The 18,727-nt window shown below is 43.5% G+C and overlaps 2 protein-coding genes across 2 annotated transcripts; both read right to left on the reverse strand.

Moving 5' to 3' along the window:
* Positions 1–3,035: 3,035 nt before the first annotated feature.
* LOC121134388 (sperm motility kinase-like) lies at positions 3,036–4,172 on the reverse strand. Its single transcript, XM_040732568.1, has one exon. The coding sequence runs from the start codon at positions 4,170–4,172 to the stop codon at positions 3,036–3,038; it is 1,137 nt and encodes a 378-aa protein (XP_040588502.1).
* A 12,963-nt stretch (positions 4,173–17,135) lies between these two features.
* On the reverse strand, positions 17,136–18,272 carry LOC121134389 (sperm motility kinase-like). The gene has a single exon (XM_040732569.1). It carries the CDS (start codon positions 18,270–18,272, stop codon positions 17,136–17,138), a length of 1,137 nt encoding a protein of 378 aa, XP_040588503.1.
* Between the last annotated feature and the right edge of the window lie 455 nt (positions 18,273–18,727).

Raw genomic sequence — 18,727 nt, forward strand, 5'->3', positions numbered from 1 at the left:
ATACAGCCTGTTCCAGGAGACTCTAAAGTAATGCAGAGAAACTTTGTCTCGGGAAAAAAAAGCTCCACAATGGATTTGGGTGTATCGTTATTCATAATGCCTTCTTGAAATTTCACTAGCACCAACAAGACATGGATTTGTCAGAATTGACTGTGGTTTTTTATTGTTGCTTTGTTTGGATATCTCAGCTCCATACCATAACAGTGCCATGACTGTTCCATTGTGACTGTGATCTAGTCCAAGTTTATAATCACCACTTGGGAGGATGGGTTTATGTGCACTTGTATATCTCACAGACTTACAATCCATGTGGCTAGGGATATCGTGTTCCTTTTAGAGCTTGGTTAGGTGACTGGTGACATTTCATAGAGGTTTCTATCCACCAGTGATTTGCTTCCTAGAGAGTTTCATGACCATGCTTTCTACACCTTTCCAATTAACAGTAACTACTTTAAACCAAGTGCTTAAAAAGCGCCAGATAACGTGAACAATGATATAGGGCTAGTTTGAGTGAGAAAATCCCCTGTAATCTTGGGCATTTGAGCATGAGTTTTGTCCTATGTGGGGAACCTCATGTGGTAGAGCTTTGGTGACTGTATTAGTCAGGGTCCTCTAAGCACAGAGTGTCTAATACAATCATTCAATCACCCCCCCTCGATTTTTTCCGAATGACTTACAGTCTTTTGTCAAAGATCGAGGAGTTTGTCAAGTCGCAAGGCTGTATCTCTTGGCTGATTTTCAGTATATGCTGGAACACCAAAGTCGTAGACTCTAATTCCAGTGAAGGAATGCACTTGCTAACAAGGGGAAAGGAATCGGTATATGAGCAAATGTCCCCTCACACCACATTCTTATATATATCTAGCAGAAGGTGTGGCCATGATAAAGGTGTGTCTATTTGCGTGAAGATCTGGAATAAAGTCCTGTGTCTTCACACCTCTACATCCTCATAGGAGTGGTATTTCCCTCCACTTGATTCACAGCATGTAATTTACAAATAATGTCTCTCAGGTGTGCCTTAGTGTGTGGTTCATATTTTATGAGACACGTCAACAAAGTGAAAAGAGAAAATAAATGCCATTACTGTGGAGAATTAAATCACCTGGCTTGTCCTTGAGCTTAAGGATTCTAGCTGCTTCATGCCCTATCTCTGATTCCTGATTCAATATTAGGGTATGAGAATTTAATCTTCCACTCAGGCCTTAATGACAGTGGAAAGCTGCAGTGTGTGTCCTATTCTGCCCAATGAGATTTACATGCAAATATTCGATGCAATTACTTATTATTACACTGTATCCTGTTTACATTTGTATTACTTTTGTTTTGTTTCCTTCAGTTTTAAAAAGTTTTTTGAGAGATATATTTATGGGTATGAGCTCTGGGAAATCCATTTGAAATGCAGACTTGTCTAGATCTGACAGAGATATGGCAGCCTGAGCCTAAACTACGCTGGGGTTAAAAGTGACAGCCACAACCACTGGACAGTTTGTTTATGTTTTATCTTTCTTTTTATTGTTTTGTTGTGTTTTTTTCTTGTTGTTTTTGTTTTGTTTCATGTTTCTAGACTGGGTTTCTCTGTATTCTTTGGACACTGTCCTGGGACATGCTCTCTATCCCAGGAAGCCCTCCAATTCACAGAGCACCTCCTGATTGTGCCTCCTGATTTCTGGTGTTAAAGACACGAGCCACCTTTGCCCTGCTGACAGTTTGTTGTCTTTTGGCACAGAAATACTAGGTTTTCACAGGAACTTGTTTGGAATATCTTCCTGTTGCCCAGAGTCAGGATGATATTTTGACTAGTCAGGTCTGTGAGGGGTTGTGGAATGTTCCATGTGAGTTCCAGGCTTCCAACCACACATCTTGCCTTCATGATGGCCTCCCCAAGAGTTGCCAGGTTGTAACTTGATTCCTGTATCTGCCGGAAGCACCACTGTCCCAAACCACACCACCTACAAGCCACTGATTGTGTCTCCCAGCATTGTAAGCTGTGGTGTCTGAAGCCACTACATCTCCAAGTCAAGGTCTGGCAGTTGGATCTATGAAATGCACTATTGGGAGGGGGATGGGAGCAGGATCACTGGCCTTCCCAGAACCAGCTCCTCCATATGTGTCAGCAGCTTGAAGATGGAGTAGTTGTGGGTCAGATGAACTCAAAAGACTGCATGTGTACCCTGTTTCCACCTGAGTTGTTCAGCCTGACTAACCACTCAGAGACTACAGAAAGTGAGAGAGGAGAGGAGACACAAGATTGGTGCGTTGCTTTGACAGAAGGGAAGGGAATACTTAACAAGTTCTGACCCATAGACCTACATGTGACTGTGTGGCTTTGAATGTAGATAATATTGTGCTGAGCAGGTAATGAACACAAGTCCTGAGATGCCTGGGACTTTATGTTCATAACCCAAGCAAGACCTGAGGCCAAGTTGTTGTGTTCATGCATAGGTATGTGTGTCCTTGTGGGTGGATTGACTGTAGGGGAGATAGACAATGCAGATGCCCTCTGAGAGGGTACATTTGTATTTTCCAATGAGATATTTATTGAGATAACATAATCAAAATACAATACAAAGCAGGAGAGTATTTGAGGGCCAAAGCACGTGAGTCTCATAATGTCAGCAGTCCCCTGCTGTCTTTGTAACACTCGTGAGGATCCTGGTCTCACCTAGGAGCGGTTTCAGGAGAACCTCACAGTGCCCTGAGTGCATGGGGAATTCTCTCCCTCACCAGCTTCCATGCCCTGAAATGCCTGGATCAAGATATTATGGTTCCAACCTGGGTCTGGTGATTGGGCATGTTGGCCCCATGGATGGGTGCTCTGAGGAGAAGTCCATGTTCAGAAACCTGAAGTGTGTTCCCTCCAGGACTGACACGTGAGGAGAGATCCCTGTGGGTCAGTCCGGAGAATTCATGTTGACTGCAATGTCCCCAGCAGCGCTGTTGATGCCATTATGCATCCCGACGCTTCCGTGTCGGATTATTTCATCTTATCTGGGCGTCAGTCACGGACAGTCCAATTTGTTCACCGTGATATGGATTCAGCATCTCTTTCGTTTTCCTGGCACACCTTCCTTCTGAACGGGACTGTCCCCAGTTTCTGTGATTGTCAGAAAGGCTGCCTCACTGGCTTTCCTCTTCAACGGGAGAAGTGGGGGAAGGGCACAAACAGGGCTGCTGGTTAAAGAGGGCTTCTCTTTTCCATGATGACTGTCCTCACGGCTCAGTTTATGTTTCAGAATATTGAAAGCTGCTGCCACTTTATTATGTGGCTGCCCGTGTGTTAGGGATGACATAATCTCTTCACAGGTATAGCCAATAGCATTCATAGTGTCCATGATCCTGGGAAGGAGTCCTTTACTTAGAGGTTCCACATGCTCTTCAATGCTCCTCAGCCATTCTCTTTCCCGGACCTCACTGATTGTTATCCTATGGCTGGTGGGGACGCAGAGTAATTGTGCAAGGATGACCTGACATGGTTTTGACAGGTGCTGGGGAATGGCTAACTGTGTGTTGGTGATGAGCCTGTACAAAGCATCATCTCTGGTTTCTTCATATGGAAAACATCCTGTGACCAGTACATAAAGGAGAATTCCCATGCCCCACATGTCGACTGCCAGTCCATCGTAGGGTTTTCCTGCCAAAACCTCTGGAGGCAAATAGAGCAAGGTGCCACAGACATCCTCCAACATCTGCCCTTCTGCTAGCTGAGCTGCCAATCCAAAGTCACAAAGCTTGATGTTTCCAGCATTGTCAATGAGGATATTCTCCAATTTAATATCCCGATGTGCGATTCGTCTCTGGTGGAGATAGTGCACTGCTGACGCGACCTGTTGGAATATTGGTCTAGCTTCCTCCTCCTGTAGATGGTCTACATCCCTGAGGAATATCTCCAAATCCTTTCCTGCAACATACTCCATGACCACATAAGTCTTTTTCAGTGTGTAAATGACATGAAAAAATCGAACGATATTTCTGTGTTCCAAAGATTGAAGGATCTCTACTTCTGAGTGGGTGTGAGCCAGAGATTTGTCCTTTTTCTTAAGGACCTTGACAGCAACTTCTGTATGTGTAGGAAGGTGGCAGGCAAGCTTCACCTCCCCATATGTACCAGAACCTATAGATTTTAAGATTCTGAAATCCTGTTCAAGAATGTCCTGTTCCAATGCAATGGACATGATGTTTGACTGTTTCAACCACTTTAACTTGAAGCTGTTCCTATGGAAACAATGCTAGAAACAAAAGAAAAGCAGTGTTAGCATGGGAATTCAGTGTTTAGAATTCTCTCCCATGAAATGTGAGATAGCTGAATCAACCCAAAACAACCCAAACTTAGAGCTCAAGATGTGGAGTGAGTGTGAAGATCAAAGCTGGATTCGCTGCTCTGGACATGCAGAGGAAAACGCTGAGGTGAAAGACAATGATGAGTTCACTCCCAACTATGTATCAAAATGAAAATAACCTGGTCCAAACTGATCAAGAGACAGAACATATAAATTGAACAATAAAAAAATCAAGATGTAGTGCTGCCTGAATGAAAAACCAGATGTTCTTCTCTCGAGGTTTCAACTTTGAAACCATGGGAAATTTGAAAGTATGGGAGCAATTCCTAGACAAGTGTGCCTATTGAAAGCAGAGGAAAGAATCACCTAAATCATGAGTTATAAGCAACAAGTGTGGCTGGCAACAAAATGGTTACAGCCTATTTAGGGCCCTGACCTGTTGGGATTAAAGGCAGGAGGGAATCTTGTTGGATTCCCCGAACCTCTCAAAACTTTGGAAAAGATTCAAACATGCCCTGGAGGAATTTGTGGGCCTACCTGACACAAGCTAGAGTCACCAGAGAATAAGGGATTTCAGTTGATGAAATTCTGGCATGACATACAGCTCTTGGGCATTTGCTTAATCGGTAATCAATTAGGGAAGACCAAGCCCAATGTGAGTGGTGTTCTACTTGGAATTTTGGTTCTGGGCTATGTACAAAAACACAATGATCAAGCCAGTCAGCAAGGAGTGATACAGTGAGGAGAATATGATCAAATTACAGTAAGGCAGGCATGGATGTGCTATAATTAAACTGGACATCTGTAAAAAATTCTTAGATAAGTTTGAATAGAGAAAAATCTGAATCTAAATGGAAATAAGAGATGTCATATTTAAAACTGAAAATTATATAATAATTAACTAAGAGAGGGAATACACAGGCCAAAACTCACCCTTGTCCACACCAAATATTGTATATATGAATGGGAAACACCAAACGAAAATCCCAGGAAGGAAAAGCAACTTCACTATGGTGAGGTCCAGTGGATTAGAGATGCCCATCACTATCAGGCTCATTGTAACTTGCTGTATAGCCATGGAAGAGTGACTGCCATGTTTAAGGACAAGGCTCAGCTGCGAGCTTGTACAAACGGACTAATCTAAGTTGTGAGATGGTGCCACAAGCCTTTAATCCTGGCAATGGGGCGGCAGAGGCAGGCAGGTCTCACTGAGTTCGAAGGCAGCCTGCTCTACAGAGCCAGCTCAAGGAAGGCTCTGAAGCAATACAGAGAAAGCCTGTCTCAAAAAATCACAAAGGAACCGCCACAATGGACTAATATGTAACTTTATTGATAATATCTCATTGAAATCTCACAAGCACCAACCAATCAGGGATTTGTAAGAATTGACCTTTTTTGTTGTTGTTGTTGTTGTTGTTGCTTTCTTTTGTTACCTCAGCTTCCATACCTTAACAATGCCCTGACCATTTCATTGTGACTGTGATCAAGTCCAAGTTTAGAATCAACCCTAGGGAGGAAGGGTTTTTGTGCACTCATATATCCAACAGAATCACAATCCATGTGGCTGGGGACACTGTGTTCCTTTTAGAGCTGGCTTGTTAGGTGGCTGGTGATATTGCAAAGAAGTTCTCTGTCCACTAGAGACTTACTTCCTAGAGACTTTCATGTCCATGCTTTCTACACCTTTCCAGGCAAGAGTAACTAGTTGAAACCAAGTTTTTCCAATGCACGAGATAATGTGAAATAACCCACTGGGCCAGTTTGAATTAGAAATTCCCCTAAAATCATAGGCCTTTGAGCATGAATTTTGTCCTACATGGGGAACCTCATGTGGTCAAGCTTTGGTGACTGTATTAGTCAGGGTTTTCTAAGCAAAGAGTATCTCAAACACTAATTCAATCACCTCCCTTTCTTGAATTTATTGGAATGACTTACAGTTTGTTTTCAAAAATTCAGGAGTTTCTCAGTCCACCAGGCTGGATCTCTTGGCTGATCTTCAGTATATGCTGGAACACCAAAGTCATAGACTCTAATCACAGTGAAGGAATGGACTTGCTAACAATGCATGGCCAAGTGGCAAATGAGCCAAAGCCAAATTATTCCAGCTTCTTATATAGCCATCCAGCCGAAGGTGTGGCCAGGATAAAGGTGTGTCTATTTGCAAGAAGATCTGGATTAAAGGTGTGTGTGTGTCCACATCTCTACATCCTCATAGAAGGCTTATTTCCCTCTTCTTGATCCACAGCAAGTCATTCAAAATTAATCTCTCTCAGGTGTGCCCTTATTGATTGGCTTGTATCTCATTAGAGATGTAGTCAAGATGACAACTAAAAATTGCTATTACAGCCAGGAGTTGGTGGCTCACGCCTTTAATCCCATCACTCGGGAGGCAGAGGCAGGCAGATCTCTGTAAGTTTGAGACCAGCCTGGACTACCAAGCGAGTTCCAGGACAGCCTCCAAAGCAACAGAGAAACCCTGTCTCGAAAAACCAAAAACAATTGCTATTACATTGGCAGAAGTTCATCACCTGGCTTGTCCTTGAGATTAAGGAATCTGGCCTGTTTCATTCCCATACTCTGATTCCTGATTCAATTTTAAGTTATGATGAATTAATCTTCCACTCAGGCTTAAGTGACAGTGGAAAACTGGACTGACATTTTCTGGGAAATGGTGGCATATGCCTTTCACACCCATACATGGGAGGCAGAGGCAGGCAGATCTCAGTAACTACAAAGCCATCTTGTTCTGTAGAGCCTGTTCCAGGAGACTCCAAAGTAATACAGGGAAACTTTGTCTCGGGGAAAAAAAGCCCCACAATGGATTTGGGTGTATCGTTATTCATAATGCCTTCTTGAAATTTCATTAGCACCAACAAGACATGGATTTGTCCGATTTGACTGTGGTTTTCTTTTTTTTGTTGTTGCTTTGTTTGGTTATCTCAGCTTCCATACCATAACAGTGCCATGACTGTTCCATTGTGACTGTGATCTAGTCCAAGTTTATAACCACCTCTAGGGAGGAAGGGTTTATGTGCACTCGTATATCCCAGAGACTTACAATCCATGTGGCTAGGGATATTTTGTTCCTTTTAGAGCTCGGTTAGGTGGCTGGTGACTTTTCATAGAGGTTTCTATCCACCAGTGAGTTGCTTCCCAGAGAGATTCATGGCCGTGCTTTCTACACCTTTCCACTTAACAGTAACTACTGTAAACCAAGTGCTTAAAAAGCCCCAGATAATGTGGAATATGATATAGGGCTAGTTTGAGTGAGAAAATCCCCTACAATCTTGGGCATTTGAGCATGAGTTTTGTCCTATGTGGGGAACCTCATGTGGTAGAGCTTTGGTGACTGTATTAGTCAGGGTCCTCTAAGCACAGAGTGTCTAATACAATCATTCAATCACCCCCCTCGATTTTTTCCGAATGACTTACAGTCTTTTGTCAAAGATCCAGGAGTTTCTCAAGCCGCAAGGCTGTATCTCTTGGCTGATCTTCAGTATATGCTGGAACACCAAAGTCGTAGAGACTCTAATTCCAGTGAAGGAATGGACTTGCTAACAAGTCGAGGGCAAGCGGCGAATGAGCAAATGTCCCCTCGCACCACATTCTCATATATATCCAGCAGAAGGTGTGGCCATGATAAAGGTGTGTCTATTTGCATGAAGATCTGGAATAAAGTCCTGTGTCTTCACACCTCTACATCCTCATAGTAGTGGTATTTCCCCCCACTTGATTCACAGCATGTAATTGACAAATAATGTCTCTCAGGTGTGCCTTAATGTGTGGTTCATATTTTATGAGACACGTCAACAAAGTGAAAAGAGAAAATAAATGCCATTACTGTGGAGAATTAAATCACCTGGCTTGTCCTTGAGCTTAAGGATTCTAGCTGCTTCATGCCCTATCTCTGATTCCTGATTCAATATTAGGGTATGAGAATTTAATCTTCCACTCAGGCCTTAATGACAGTGGAAAGCTGCAGTGTGTCATTCACTCTCTTTTTCTGCCCAATGAGGTTTACATGCAAATATTCGATGCAATTACTTATTATTGCACTGTATCCTGTTTACATTTATATTACTTTTACTTTGTTTCCTTCATTTTTAAAATGTTTTTTGAGAGATATTTTTATGGGTATGAGCTCTGGTTATCTGGGAAATCCATTTGAAATGCAGACTTGTCTAGATCTCACAGAGATATGGCAGCCTGAGCCTAAACTACGCTGGGGCTAAAAGTGACAGCCACAGCCACTGGGCAGTTTGTTTGCTTTTTATCATTCTTTTTATTGTTTTGTTGTGTTTTTTTCTTGTTGTTTTTGTTTTGTTTTGTGTACCTAGACTGGGTTTCTCTTTATTCTTTGGACACTGTCCTGGGACATGCTCTCTATTCCAGGCTGACCTCCCATTCACAGAGAACCTCCTGATTGTGCCTCCTGAGATCTGGTATTAAGGACACGAGCCACCATTGCCCTGCTGACAGTTTGTTGTCTTTTGGAAGAGCAATACTAGGTTTTCACATGAACTTGTTTGGAATATCTTCCTGTTGCCCAGAGTCAGGATGATAGTTTGACTAGTCAGGTCTGTGAGGGGTTGTGGAATGTTCCATGTGAGTTCCAGGCTTCCAACCACACATCTTGCCTTCATGATGGCCTCCCCAAGAGTTGCCAGGTTGTAACTTGATTCCTGTATCTGCCGGAAGCACCACTGTCCCAAACCACACCACCTACAAGCCACTGATTGTGTCTCCCAGCATTGTAAGCTGTGGTGTCTGAAGCCACTACATCTCCAAGTCAAGGTCTGGCAGTTGGATCTATGAAATGCACTATTGGGAGGGGGATGGGAGCAGGATCACTGGCCTTCCCAGAACCAGCTCCTCCATATGTGTCAGCAGCTTGAAGATGGAGTAGTTGTGGGTCAGATGAACTCAAAAGACTGCATGTGTACCCTGTTTCCACCTGAGTTGTTCAGCCTGACTAACCACTCAGAGACTACAGAAAGTGAGAGAGGAGAGGAGACACAATATTGGTGCGTTGCTTTGACAAAAGGGAAGGGAATACTTAACAAGTTCTGACCCATAGACCTACATGTGACTGTGTGGCTTTGAATGTAGATAATATTGTGCTGAGCAGGTAATGAACACAAGTCCTGAGATGCCTGGGACTTTATGTTCATAACCCAAGCAAGACCTGAGGCCAAGTTGTTGTGTTCATGCATAGGTGTGTGTGTCCTTGTGGGTGGATTGACTGTAGGGGAGATAGACAATGCAGGTGCCCTCTGAGAGGGTACATTTGTATTTTCCAATGAGATATTTATTGAGATAACATAATCAAAATACAATACAAAGCAGGAGAGTATTTGAGGGCCAAAGCACGTGAGTCTCATAATGTCAGCAGTCCCCTGCTGTCTTTGTAACACTCGTGAGGATCCTGGTCTCACCTAGGAGCGGTTTCAGGAGAACCTCACAGTGCCCTGAGTGCATGGGGAATTCTCTCCCTCACCAGCTTCCATGCCCTGAAATGCCTGGATCAAGATATTATGGTTCCAAACTGGGTCTGGTGATTGGGCATGTTGGCCCCATGGATGGGTGCTCTGAGGAGAAGTCCATGTTCAGAAACCTGAAGTGTGTTCCCTCCAGGACTGACACGTGAGGAGAGATCCCTGTGGGTCAGTCCGGAGAATTCATGTTGACTGCAATGTCCCCAGCAGCGCTGTTGATGCCATTATGCATCCCGACGCTTCCGTGTCGGATTATTTCATCTTATCTGGGCGTCAGTCACGGACAGTCCAATTTGTTCACCGTGATATGGATTCAGCATCTCTTTCGTTTTCCTGGCACACCTTCCTTCTGAACGGGACTGTCCCCAGTTTCTGTGATTGTCAGAAAGGCTGCCTCACTGGCTTTCCTCTTCAACGGGAGAAGTGGGGGAAGGGCACAAACAGGGCTGCTGGTTAAAGAGGGCTTCTCTTTTCCATGATGACTGTCCTCACGGCTCAGTTTATGTTTCAGAATATTGAAAGCTGCTGCCACTTTATTATGTGGCTGCCCGTGTGTTAGGGATGACATAATCTCTTCACAGGTATAGCCAATAGCATTCATAGTGTCCATGATCCTGGGAAGGAGTCCTTTACTTAGAGGTTCCACATGCTCTTCAATGCTCCTCAGCCATTCTCTTTCCCGGACCTCACTGATTGTTATCCTATGGCTGGTGGGGACGCAGAGTAATTGTGCAAGGATGACCTGACATGGTTTTGACAGGTGCTGGGGAATGGCTAACTGTGTGTTGGTGATGAGCCTGTACAAAGCATCATCTCTGGTTTCTTCATATGGAAAACATCCTGTGACCAGTACATAAAGGAGAATTCCCATGCCCCACATGTCGACTGCCAGTCCATCGTAGGGTTTTCCTGCCAAAACCTCTGGAGGCAAATAGAGCAAGGTGCCACAGACATCCTCCAACATCTGCCCTTCTGCTAGCTGAGCTGCCAATCCAAAGTCACAAAGCTTGATGTTTCCAGCATTGTCAATGAGGATATTCTCCAATTTAATATCCCGATGTGCGATTCGTCTCTGGTGGAGATAGTGCACTGCTGACGCGACCTGTTGGAATATTGGTCTAGCTTCCTCCTCCTGTAGATGGTCTACATCCCTGAGGAATATCTCCAAATCCTTTCCTGCAACATACTCCATGACCACATAAGTCTTTTTCAGTGTGTAAATGACATGAAAAAATCGAACGATATTTCTGTGTTCCAAAGATTGAAGGATCTCTACTTCTGAGTGGGTGTGAGCCAGAGATTTGTCCTTTTTCTTAAGGACCTTGACAGCAACTTCTGTATGTGTAGGAAGGTGGCAGGCAAGCTTCACCTCCCCATATGTACCAGAACCTATAGATTTTAAGATTCTGAAATCCTGTTCAAGAATGTCCTGTTCCAATGCAGTGGACATGATGTTTGACTGTTTCAACCACTTTAACTTGAAGCTGTTCCTATGGAAACAATGCTAGAAACAAAAGAAAAGCAGTGTTAGCATGGGAATTCAGTGTTTAGAATTCTCTCCCATGAAATGTGAGATAGCTGAATCAACCCAAAACAACCCAAACTTAGAGCTCAAGATGTGGAGTGAGTGTGAAGATCAAAGCTGGATTCGCTGCTCTGGACATGCAGAGGAAAACGCTGAGGTGAAAGACAATGATGAGTTCACTCCCAACTATGTATCAAAATGAAAATAACCTGGTCCAAACTGATCAAGAGACAGAACATATAAATTGAACAATAAAAAAATCAAGATGTAGTGCTGCCTGAATGAAAAACCAGATGTTCTTCTCTCGAGGTTTCAACTTTGAAACCATGGGAAATTTGAAAGTATGGGAGCAATTCCTAGACAAGTGTGCCTATTGAAAGCAGAGGAAAGAATCACCTAAATCATGAGTTATAAGCAACAAGTGTGGCTGGCAACAAAATGGTTACAGCCTATTTAGGGCCCTGACCTGTTGGGATTAAAGGCAGGAGGGAATCTTGTTGGATTCCCCGAACCTCTCAAAACTTTGGAAAAGATTCAAACATGCCCTGGAGGAATTTGTGGGCCTACCTGACACAAGCTAGAGTCACCAGAGAATAAGGGATTTCAGTTGATGAAATTCTGGCATGACATACAGCTCTTGGGCATTTGCTTAATCGGTAATCAATTAGGGAAGACCAAGCCCAATGTGAGTGGTGTTCTACTTGGAATTTTGGTTCTGGGCTATGTACAAAAACACAATGATCAAGCCAGTCAGCAAGGAGTGATACAGTGAGGAGAATATGATCAAATTACAGTAAGGCAGGCATGGATGTGCTATAATTAAACTGGACATCTGTAAAAAATTCTTAGATAAGTTTGAATAGAGAAAAATCCGAATCTAAATGGAAATAAGAGATGTCATATTTAAAACTGAAAATTATATAATAATTAACTAAGAGAGGGAATACACAGGCCAAAACTCACCCTTGTCCACACCAAATATTGTATATATGAATGGGAAACACCAAACGAAAATCCCAGGAAGGAAAAGCAACTTCACTATGGTGAGGTCCAGTGGATTAGAGATGCCCATCACTATCAGGCTCATTGTAACTTGCTGTATAGCCATGGAAGAGTGACTGCCATGTTTAAGGACAAGGCTCAGCTGCGAGCTTGTACAAACGGACTAATCTAAGTTGTGAGATGGTGCCACAAGCCTTTAATCCTGGCAATGGGGCGGCAGAGGCAGGCAGGTCTCACTGAGTTCGAAGGCAGCCTGCTCTACAGAGCCAGCTCAAGGAAGGCTCTGAAGCAATACAGAGAAAGCCTGTCTCAAAAAATCACAAAGGAACCGCCACAATGGACTAATATGTAACTTTATTGATAATATCTCATTGAAATCTCACAAGCACCAACCAATCAGGGATTTGTAAGAATTGACCTTTTTTTGTTGTTGTTGTTGTTGTTGTTGCTTTCTTTTGTTACCTCAGCTTCCATACCTTAACAATGCCCTGACCATTTCATTGTGACTGTGATCAAGTCCAAGTTTAGAATCAACCCTAGGGAGGAAGGGTTTTTGTGCACTCATATATCCAACAGAATCACAATCCATGTGGCTGGGGACACTGTGTTCCTTTTAGAGCTGGCTTGTTAGGTGGCTGGTGATATTGCAAAGAAGTTCTCTGTCCACTAGAGACTTACTTCCTAGAGACTTTCATGTCCATGCTTTCTACACCTTTCCAGGCAAGAGTAACTAGTTGAAACCAAGTTTTTCCAATGCACGAGATAATGTGAAATAACCCACTGGGCCAGTTTGAATTAGAAATTCCCCTAAAATCATAGGCCTTTGAGCATGAATTTTGTCCTACATGGGGAACCTCATGTGGTCAAGCTTTGGTGACTGTATTAGTCAGGGTTTTCTAAGCAAAGAGTATCTCAAACACTAATTCAATCACCTCCCTTTCTTGAATTTATTGGAATGACTTACAGTTTGTTTTCAAAAATTCAGGAGTTTCTCAGTCCACCAGGCTGGATCTCTTGGCTGATCTTCAGTATATGCTGGAACACCAAAGTCATAGACTCTAATCACAGTGAAGGAATGGACTTGCTAACAATGCATGGCCAAGTGGCAAATGAGCCAAAGCCAAATTATTCCAGCTTCTTATATAGCCATCCAGCCGAAGGTGTGGCCAGGATAAAGGTGTGTCTATTTGCAAGAAGATCTGGATTAAAGGTGTGTGTGTGTCCACATCTCTACATCCTCATAGAAGGCTTATTTCCCTCTTCTTGATCCACAGCAAGTCATTCAAAATTAATCTCTCTCAGGTGTGCCCTTATTGATTGGCTTGTATCTCATTAGAGATGTAGTCAAGATGACAACTAAAAATTGCTATTACAGCCAGGAGTTGGTGGCTCACGCCTTTAATCCCATCACTCGGGAGGCAGAGGCAGGCAGATCTCTGTAAGTTTGAGACCAGCCTGGACTACCAAGCGAGTTCCAGGACAGCCTCCAAAGCAACAGAGAAACCCTGTCTCGAAAAACCAAAAACAATTGCTATTACATTGGCAGAAGTTCATCACCTGGCTTGTCCTTGAGATTAAGGAATCTGGCCTGTTTCATTCCCATACTCTGATTCCTGATTCAATTTTAAGTTATGATGAATTAATCTTCCACTCAGGCTTAAGTGACAGTGGAAAACTGGACTGACATTTTCTGGGAAATGGTGGCATATGCCTTTCACACCCATACATGGGAGGCAGAGGCAGGCAGATCTCAGTAACTACAAAGCCATCTTGTTCTGTAGAGCCTGTTCCAGGAGACTCCAAAGTAATACAGGGAAACTTTGTCTCGGGGAAAAAAAGCCCCACAATGGATTTGGGTGTATCGTTATTCATAATGCCTTCTTGAAATTTCATTAGCACCAACAAGACATGGATTTGTCCGATTTGACTGTGGTTTTCTTTTTTTGTTGTTGCTTTGTTTGGTTATCTCAGCTTCCATACCATAACAGTGCCATGACTGTTCCATTGTGACTGTGATCTAGTCCAAGTTTATAACCACCTCTAGGGAGGAAGGGTTTATGTGCACTCGTATATCCCAGAGACTTACAATCCATGTGGCTAGGGATATTTTGTTCCTTTTAGAGCTCGGTTAGGTGGCTGGTGACTTTTCATAGAGGTTTCTATCCACCAGTGAGTTGCTTCCCAGAGAGATTCATGGCCGTGCTTTCTACACCTTTCCACTTAACAGTAACTACTGTAAACCAAGTGCTTAAAAAGCCCCAGATAATGTGGAATATGATATAGGGCTAGTTTGAGTGAGAAAATCCCCTACAATCTTGGGCATTTGAGCATGAGTTTTGTCCTATGTGGGGAACCTCATGTGGTAGAGCTTTGGTGACTGTATTAGTCAGGGTCCTCTAAGCACAGAGTGTCTAATACAATCATTCAATCACCCCCCTCGATTTTTTCCGAATGACTTACAGTCTTTTGTCAAAGATCCAGGAGTTTCTCAAGCCGCAAGGCTGTATCTCTTGGCTGATCTTCAGTATATGCTGGAACACCAAAGTCGTAGAGACTCTAATTCCAGTGAAGGAATGGACTTGCTAACAAGTCGAGGGCAAGCGGCGAATGAGCAAATGTCCCCTCGCACCACATTCTCATATATATCCAGCAGAAGGTGTGGCCATGATAAAGGTGTGTCTATTTGCATGAAGATCTGGAATAAAGTCCTGTGTCTTCACACCTCTACATCCTCATAGTAGTGGTATTTCCCCCCACTTGATTCACAGCATGTAATTGACAAATAATGTCTCTCAGGTGTGCCTTAATGTGTGGTTCATATTTTATGAGACACGTCAACAAAGTGAAAAGAGAAAATAAATGCCATTACTGTGGAGAATTAAATCACCTGGCTTGTCCTTGAGCTTAAGGATTCTAGCTGCTTCATGCCCTATCTCTGATTCCTGATTCAATATTAGGGTATGAGAATTTAATCTTCCACTCAGGCCTTAATGACAGTGGAAAGCTGCAGTGTGTCATTCACTCTCTTATTCTGCCCAATGAGGTTTACATGCAAATATTCGATGCAATTACTTATTATTGCACTGTATCCTGTTTACATTTATATTACTTTTACTTTGTTTCCTTCATTTTTAAAATGTTTTTTGAGAGATATTTTTATGGGTATGAGCTCTGGTTATCTGGGAAATCCATTTGAAATGCAGACTTGTCTAGATCTCACAGAGATATGGCAGCCTGAGCCTAAACTACGCTGGGGCTAAAAGTGACAGCCACAGCCACTGGGCAGTTTGTTTGCTTTTTATCATTCTTTTTATTGTTTTGTTGTGTGTTTTTCTTGTTGTTTTTGTTTTGTTTTGTGTACCTAGACTGGGTTTCTCTTTATTCTTTGGACACTGTCCTGGGACATGCTCTCTATTCCAGGCTGACCTCCCATTCACAGAGAACCTCCTGATTGTGCCTCCTGAGATCTGGTATTAAGGACACGAGCCACCATTGCCCTGCTGACAGTTTGTTGTCTTTTGGAAGAGCAATACTAGGTTTTCACATGAACTTGTTTGGAATATCTTCCTGTTGCCCAGAGTCAGGATGATAGTTTGACTAGTCAGGTCTTTAAGGGGTTGTGGAATGTTCCATGTGAGTTCCAGGCTTCCAACCACACATCTTGCCTTCATGATGGCCTCCCCAAGAGTTGCCAGGTTGTAACTTGATTCCTGTATCTGCCGGAAGCACCACTGTCCCAAACCACACCACCTACAAGCCACTGATTGTGTCTCCCAGCATTGTAAGCTGTGGTGTCTGAAGCCACTACATCTCCAAGTCAAGGTCTGGCAGTTGGATCTATGAAATGCACTATTGGGAGGGGGATGGGAGCAGGATCACTGGCCTTCCCAGAACCAGCTCCTCCATATGTGTCAGCAGCTTGAAGATGGAGTAGTTGTGGGTCAGATGAACTCAAAAGACTGCATGTGTACCCTGTTTCCACCTGAGTTGTTCAGCCTGACTAACCACTCAGAGACTACAGAAAGTGAGAGAGGAGAGGAGACACAATATTGGTGCGTTGCTTTGACAAAAGGGAAGGGAATACTTAACAAGTTCTGACCCATAGACCTACATGTGACTGTGTGGCTTTGAATGTAGATAATATTGTGCTGAGCAGGTAATGAACACAAGTCCTGAGATGCCTGGGACTTTATGTTCATAACCCAAGCAAGACCTGAGGCCAAGTTGTTGTGTTCATGCATAGGTGTGTGTGTCCTTGTGGGTGGATTGACTGTAGGGGAGATAGACAATGCAGGTGCCCTCTGAGAGGGTACATTTGTATTTTCCAATGAGATATTTATTGAGATAACATAATCAAAATACAATACAAAGCAGGAGAGTATTTGAGGGCCAAAGCACGTGAGTCTCATAATGTCAGCAGTCCCCTGCTGTCTTTGTAACACTCGTGAGGATCCTGGTCTCACCTAGGAGCGGTTTCAGGAGAACCTCACAGTGCCCTGAGTGCATGGGGAATTCTCTCCCTCACCAGCTTCCATGCCCTGAAATGCCTGGATCAAGATATTATGGTTCCAAACTGGGTCTGGTGATTGGGCATGTTGGCCCCATGGATGGGTGCTCTGAGGAGAAGTCCATGTTCAGAAACCTGAAGTGTGTTCCCTCCAGGACTGACACGTGAGGAGAGATCCCTGTGGGTCAGTCCGGAGAATTCATGTTGACTGCAATGTCCCCAGCAGCGCTGTTGATGCCATTATGCATCCCGACGCTTCCGTGTCGGATTATTTCATCTTATCTGGGCGTCAGTCACGGACAGTCCAATTTGTTCACCGTGATATGGATTCAGCATCTCTTTCGTTTTCCTGGCACACCTTCCTTCTGAACGGGACTGTCCCCAGTTTCTGTGATTGTCAGAAAGGCTGCCTCACTGGCTTTCCTCTTCAACGGGAGAAGTGGGGGAAGGGCACAAACAGGGCTGCTGGTTAAAGAGGGCTTCTCTTTTCCATGATGACTGTCCTCACGGCTCAGTTTATGTTTCAGAATATTGAAAGCTGCTGCCACTTTATTATGTGGCTGCCCGTGTGTTAGGGATGACATAATCTCTTCACAGGTATAGCCAATAGCATTCATAGTGTCCATGATCCTGGGAAGGAGTCCTTTACTTACAGGTTCCACATGCTCTTCAATGCTCCTCAGCCATTCTCTTTCCCGGACCTCACTGATTGTTATCCTATGGCTGGTGGGGACGCAGAGTAATTGTGCAAGGATGACCTGACATGGTTTTGACAGGTGCTGGGGAATGGCTAACTGTGTGTTGGTGATGAGCCTGTACAAAGCATCATCTCTGGTTTCTTCATATGGAAAACATCCTGTGACCAGTACATAAAGGAGAATTCCCATGCCCCACATGTCGACTGCCAGTCCATCGTAGGGTTTTCCTGCCAAAACCTCTGGAGGCAAATAGAGCAAGGTGCCACAGACATCCTCCAACATCTGCCCTTCTGCTAGCTGAGCTGCCAATCCAAAGTCACAAAGCTTGATGTTTCCAGCATTGTCAATGAGGATATTCTCCAATTTAATATCCCGATGTGCGATTCGTCTCTGGTGGAGATAGTGCACTGCTGACGCGACCTGTTGGAATATTGGTCTAGCTTCCTCCTCCTGTAGATGGTCTACATCCCTGAGGAATATCTCCAAATCCTTTCCTGCAACATACTCCATGACCACATAAGTCTTTTTCAGTGTGTAAATGACATGAAAAAATCGAACGATATTTCTGTGTTCCAAAGATTGAAGGATCTCTACTTCTGAGTGGGTGTGAGCCAGAGATTTGTCCTTTTTCTTAAGGACCTTGACAGCAACTTCTGTATGTGTAGGAAGGTGGCAGGCAAGCTTCACCTCCCCATATGTACCAGAACCTATAGATTTTAAGATTCTGAAATCCTGTTCAAGAATGTCCTGTTCCAATGCAATGGACATGATGTTTGACTGTTTCAACCACTTTAACTTGAAGCTGTTCCTATGGAAACAATGCTAGAAACAAAAGAAAAGCAGTGTTAGCATGGGGATTCAGTGTTTAGAATTCTCTCCCATGAAATGTGAGATAGCTGAATCAACCCCAAAACAACCCAAACTTAGAGCTCAAGATGTGGAGTGAGTGTGAAGATCAAAGCTGGATTCGCTGCTCTGGACATGCAGAGGAAAACGCTGAGGTGAAAGACAATGATGAGTTCACTCCCAACTATGTATCAAAATGAAAATAACCTGGTCCAAACTGATCAAGAGACAGAACATATAAATTGAACAATAAAAAAATCAAGATGTAGTGCTGCCTGAATGAAAAACCAGATGTTCTTCTCTCGAGGTTTCAACTTTGAAACCATGGGAAATTTGAAAGTATGGGAGCAATTCCTAGACAAGTGTGCCTATTGAAA

This window comes from Mesocricetus auratus, unplaced genomic scaffold (genome assembly GCF_017639785.1).
Source record: "Mesocricetus auratus isolate SY011 unplaced genomic scaffold, BCM_Maur_2.0 Super-Scaffold_100027, whole genome shotgun sequence".
Taxonomy (NCBI): Eukaryota; Metazoa; Chordata; class Mammalia; order Rodentia; family Cricetidae; genus Mesocricetus; species Mesocricetus auratus.

Coding starts and splice junctions, on each gene's coding strand:
- LOC121134388 (XM_040732568.1), bottom strand. CDS start 4,172: ATGTCCATTGCATTGGAACAGGACATTCTTGAACAGGATTTCAGAATC.
- LOC121134389 (XM_040732569.1), bottom strand. CDS start 18,272: ATGTCCATTGCATTGGAACAGGACATTCTTGAACAGGATTTCAGAATC.